Genomic DNA, 6,000 nt, shown 5'->3' with positions numbered 1-6,000 from the left:
CTGCCAATAATGAATATGGTATATCCTTCCTATTTTGGTCTTCACTTTGTTATATCTGATATTTTCAATGGTATTACAAATGGTAATATGTAAATTTCATATTTGTTTGCATACAAAAAGTGAAAGAGTTTTATTGTTTTTTGTTGACTTTTAAAGTTCATCTTTCAGAATAGTATATAAAATGTCCTATCCCCAAAAAGTTTATTCTCCTGTTTCTCACATCACACTCCCATGAAGTCATGACTAACTTCATTTTGCCACCTGCTTTTTTTGTTTTTCCTCTATGTACCTTGCCCATCTTGATAAATAATACACTAAACTCTTAAATCAAAATCCTGAGAGCTATACTTAACTTTTTCTGACATCCAATCAATAATCAACTCCTGTTCATCCTAACTCATAAATCCTTTCCAAATCTACGCTTCCTTATTACCATTACCACTATTCTTATTCAGGCCTAATCATTTTTTTCTGGACTTTATAAAAGGCTCATTTTCCCCTTGTCTCTAGTTTTTCCCTCTACTCATCTATTTTTCACAGATATTTTCCTAAAGTATACACCTGATCATGTCATTCCTCCTCTCAAATGTTAACTGAACCTATGGGATACAAAATATCAAAATTTCTTGGCATTGCATACACATAACTGTTTATGATAAGGGGCTTAGCTTGTTATGCATTCTCCACCCAAAATGAAAACAATGTACTTTAAAAATATCAAATAACTTGCACTTTCCCATGTGTCAAATGCCTTCTCCCATCTCCATTTTAAAAAATGTAATGCTCCCTCTAATTGAAGGCATCCTCCTATCACTATTACTCCTAACACCATGACCACCACCACCACAATGTAAGCTATTAGAAGCATTAAAAAAAAAAAAAAGATAGTAGTAGGCTTAATCAAAGACTTGCTAAGAAAATGAGTATTCAATAAATTCAAACTCATTTGTATTTCTGTATTTGATTTTATTTGGTATATGCCACTATGACCTTATTTTAGTTGAAATCCATTACAGGATTTTTTAATTATCATTAGTCTACTCCACAAAGACAATAATACTGCTGTGGAAGACCAAAGGGGAAAAAAACTGATATATTTATTTACAATTCCCTATATTGTAAACATTTAATCTATATATTGTTACTAACTTATAATGAGACAAGGAAATGATGCCCTGTATTTCTATTCATATTCAGCAATAGCATATTATAATAGAACATCAAATTTTCTTTTCCATTAGCATTATGCTTTCTTTAAATAATTATCTAAACTCTCAAAAGAACTAAATATGTAAGTGCTATACAACTAAATCTACTTAAGCCAAATATTTGGCTTATAATTTCATTTTTAGAATAACTTAGAGTGCTATAAGCAACCTGGCAATCAACACTTTCTGTAAGAACAAAACTACCTTTAAACATTAATTTACAAGATATACAATGTTTATCTGGAATAGCTGAAATTTCAGCACAAAGTCACTGTCACATGTATAACAGCAGGATTCTTTTTTGCATAACATGAAGCTTTAAAATTAACTGATGAATTATTGCCACAATGGCTATTGTTGGTTTCCTACAAAAGAGGATAAGAACTACTAGTGTATTCTATCTTTTCATTTTTTTTTGAGGTCACTTGACAGTAAGTTTGCATATTCAACAAGTCTACTGAGTTACAATATTGTCTACTATAATCATTGCCCTTTGTAAGAGCAAATGCTAATGGTAATTAATAACATATACCACTCAAAGAAAATCACAATTTTTTTTTTCCTTTTGAACAAGAGTAACCTATATTTTGGGAGTTGGTGTGCAACAAGGCTAAAACAACCAAATTATAAAACAGTATACCTGACACAGTATGTTGAGGAAATATGCATCTGTTTCATAGTTTTTGTACTTATGATAATGCCTTACTAAGCTACACATATGTAAATAGTATGTTTTCTTGCTTATTAAATCCAATAGAATCATTAAGTTCTCATTCTCCTTTGTGATTTGTAACTTTATCAGATAATTTAATGATGAAAGCATATGCCCAAACCTGCAGATCATGTGTACTGTCATCTATTACAACCAGAATTCTCCTCAAATTTCATTTTTCTTAAAAGGAAATTGAGAATACCTGCAACATCGTTAAAGAGAATGTTATAGTGTGAATAAAACTAGAACTCAGTGGTCTATGAAGTATGTATTATTTTGGCATGTTATTTTTTCCTTCCTAAGAATAAGATGAACAAGTCCAAATGTTACCTGTGCCAACTTCACAGATACAGAAGTATCTAGTCTTCATTTCCTCAATGCCCCAATTAGACTCTTCTAGTAAATGAATCAATATAGTTAAAAAATAAATAAATCAATACAGGTTCAACAAAAGAGCACCATCCTATTAGGGAACTGAGCAACATGTGAAAATGAAGTTGTCATTATAATCAAAATGTCGCCCAAATTCTAACAAACCCAAGCTGTTATACTAGTACATGGACGCAGTCCATAGTGTTAACCTAAAGAACTCTGGGACAAGAACATGATTTGAAAAATAAACTCCAAAATTATACCTGTAATAAATGGTGATACAGACTAATTTTAAAGCACAAGTGACATGTTACACTGTATTGCTTCTTGAACTTTCCAAACAATGCTTGTCCATATCAGGTTTGGGCCATTCTCCTGCTAAGACAGAGAGCATTGTATTTATTCAAAAGCCCAGATTTCAATATCTTGGATAAAGAAATCTTCCTTCTTAGAAAGTGTACGATTCCCAAACGTTTTACAAGAATGGCTTCTTCCATGGTAGAGATCTCCATCAAGCCAAAGGGCAAATTCTCCTCTGCAATACATAAATAATAATCTGTTAATATTTATGCCCTAAGTTACAAAACAATTTAAATGAGACTTTGAATACCTAACAACCCTAAAGTTATTAATTTTCTCAAATCCTTCCCTACTCCTTTCCACACTGACACAATTTTGTTTTACTCCTATTCCATTAAAAAATTATTTATGGGCCGGGCGTGGTGGCTTATGCCTGTAATCCCAGCACTTTGGGAGGCCGAGGCCAGCAGATCACCTGAGGTCGGGAGTTCAAGACCAGCCTGACCAACATGGAGAAACCCCGTCTCTACTAAAAAATACAAAAAAAAATTAGCCAGGCGCGGTGGCACATGCCTGTAATCCCAGCTACTCAGGAGGCAGAGGCAGGAGAAGCACTTGAACCCAGGAGGCGGAGGTTGTGGTGAGCCGAGATTGCACCATTGCTCTCCAGCCTGCGCGACAAGAGCGAAACTCTGTCTCAAAAAAAAAAAAAAAAAAAGAAAAAGAAAAGAAAAAAAATTATTTATGATACAGACCAGGAACAGTGTCCTCTAAAATGAACTTTATATAGGATTAGCCTTTGAGACAGGTACTACTCTGTAATTTTTTGCCTGGTATTATGAGTTTTTCTTTGGGTATTTTTTTTAGTATTTTTTTTGTGTGTGTGTGTGTTTATCTTTTCGGTATGGTTTTAACATATTTAACATGACTTTCGAAGGCACAAAAACTCAGTATCATCTAAAATAAAATTTGGGGATTCATGTTAAGGACCTAGTAAATAACTCTGGTTTCCTGCATAGGAAGCTGTTTGCAAAAGGGCTCAGTTTGAAAGGACTTTAAATGGACAAATATGTGATGCTGAGATTCAAGCAGAAGAACCAAGATATAATCTAGGTATAACAGGAACTTAACAGATAGATTATAAGGTCCATTTTATCTAATTATCTAATACATAACCGAGAGGGGAAAAAACCAGGTTATGAGAGGACTTCTTTCTATTCTCTAGAAAATGTTTTCCTACCTAATAGAAGAGGAGAGGGGGCAAAGACTATTAATTAACATAATATCCAGAGAGCTATCCCTAGGGATTCTCTAAATCTAAAGTAAGATATCAAGTCAGCAGAATTGAGCCAGAGTTTAGGAGGAGGAGGCTTTTAAAAAAAATATGGGCAGTTGTATTTCAGTGAAAGAAAAAAACTGGTCTGGGATCAAGACTTGTCTGTCAACTCAGTGGCCACAACTTACGTCAAACTTAGTTAAGTCACTTAACCTCTCTGGGGTAGAGTTTGTCAATTATATTAAAACACACAAAAAAGAAAAGCATATTAGGTAATCTGTAAAGACTTACACAACTCTATAATTTGGATGGCTATAACCTCTGACCTTCAGGCTTGCCATCAGGAGTCACATGGCATCACAGAGTTAACTGACTTGTATGGGAGAGGAACTGACCTATTTTTTTTTTTTGAGACAGAGTCTTGCTCTGTCACCCTAGCTGGAGTGCAGTGGCGTGATCTTGGATCACTGCAAGCTCCACCTCCTGGGTTCAAGCCATTCTCCTGCCTTAGCCTCCCGAGTAGCTGGGACTACAGGCACCTGCCACCACGCCCGGCTAATTTTTTCTATTTTTTAGTAGAGATGGGGTTTCACTGTGTTAGCCAGGATGGTCTCGATCTCCTGACCTTGTGATCCACCCGCCTCAGCCTCCCAAAGTGCGGGATTACAGGCGTGAGCCACCGTGCCTGGCCTGGAACTGACCTATTTTTAACACTATCTTAGAACAAAAGAAAGGAACTATTTATTTATACTCTCTAATAAAAAACGGCATCAAATATATAATGTATATTAATTACATATATAAATTTTAAGTATAGAGATGTGTTTCTAAGTAGAGAAGGTGGCTACAGTGACCATGTAGAATGGTTCCTTTAAGAGTTGGGGCTGGGTGCAGTGCCTCACGCCTATAATCCCAGCATTTTGGGAGGCTGAGGCTGGTGGATCCCCTGAGGTCAGTAGTTTGCGACCAGCCTGGCCAACATGGCGAAACCCTGTCTCTAATAAAAAATACAAAAATTAGCTAGGCGTGGTGGTGGGTGCCTGTAATTCTAGCTGCTTGGGAGGCTGAGGCAGGAGAATCACTTGAACTTGGGAGGCAGAGGTTACAGTGAGCCAAGATTGTGCCATTGCACTCCAGCCTGGGCCACAAAAGTAAAACTCCATCTCAAAAAAAAAAAAAAAAAAAAAAGGGGGTTGGTACTTCACAACAAAACAGAAAAGACAGATCAGTATAGTAATTCACAATGACCAGGTAAAGAGATCATCCAGTGTCACTCAAGAAAAGAGTTGACAGTACAAAAAAACTGTAATGGGATAACCAGTGATGAGGTTCTGATGAACCTCTTCTATAAATGAAAATGGAACTTTGCTAAGATACAAGATCACCCTGAAAATCATAACAATCCAGAGTCTGTGATACAGAAGCACTGCAAAACTATATCGTCCCCAAAATGCCCCCTGCCCCATGAGGAAGCCATCATTTGTTAAGGTTCAAATTGAAATTCGTATTTGACTAATTTGTTCAACTTTAAACGTGCATTTATCATGTTTCAGACACTGGCACTGGAAAATACAAAGATAAATTAGAAACTGCATTTGAATTTAAAAGTTTATGGTCTTATGACAATAGACTTCTAGAGACTCTAACACTACTGGCAACAACATGCCTTTAAAGAGATATCTGAATCCATGAGCCTTTAAAAGCGCGAATAGACTATCATAGCCAATCTATTAGAAAGGAGAATATGAAAGGGTCAGACTTCATAAAAACCTTCTGCTAAATATGAAAGGGTTAATAAAAGATTAAGACATTTAGTTGTAATCTCAGATGACTACATCTAAGTAGTACCTCAAAATTGACCTTCAAGATTCATGAATGTCACTGATGCTGCAATAAGTTTTATTACCAAGTATGAATAGTTTTTTCCAAGGTAACCTGAATTTTCTGAAGCCCTGAGTAGAAGCTTTCAACATTTTTGTCAATTTCTTAATATCACATATAAAATTCGATTTGCATATTCATTTTAGGACAATGGGTACCTCTGCATTTCATCAGCATTTCAAAAAGGTATGTGATATCCAAATATTTAAGTAAATGTATTTAAGAGGTTACAGATCTGTCCCAGGTGAAAC

At 35.4% G+C, this 6,000-nt stretch overlaps 1 protein-coding gene across 9 annotated transcripts in view; it reads right to left on the bottom strand.

Moving 5' to 3' along the window:
* Positions 1-945: 945 nt before the first annotated feature.
* Positions 946-6,000, bottom strand: part of OXR1 (oxidation resistance 1) — a 490,658-nt gene continuing 485,603 nt past the window's right edge. For all 9 annotated transcript variants that reach the window (NM_001372293.1, NM_001372294.1, XM_054560902.1 and 6 more), the window contains 1 exon segment: positions 946-2,827. In NM_001372293.1, the coding sequence (NP_001359222.1) occupies positions 2,692-2,827 (136 nt within the window). In that variant the 3' untranslated portion in view covers positions 946-2,691.

Source organism: Pongo abelii, chromosome 7 (assembly GCF_028885655.2).
Source record: "Pongo abelii isolate AG06213 chromosome 7, NHGRI_mPonAbe1-v2.0_pri, whole genome shotgun sequence".
In the NCBI taxonomy this organism is placed as follows: Eukaryota; Metazoa; Chordata; class Mammalia; order Primates; family Hominidae; genus Pongo; species Pongo abelii.
Note: the sequence above shows the minus strand (reverse complement) of the source record. Positions and strands in the feature narration are given on the sequence as shown.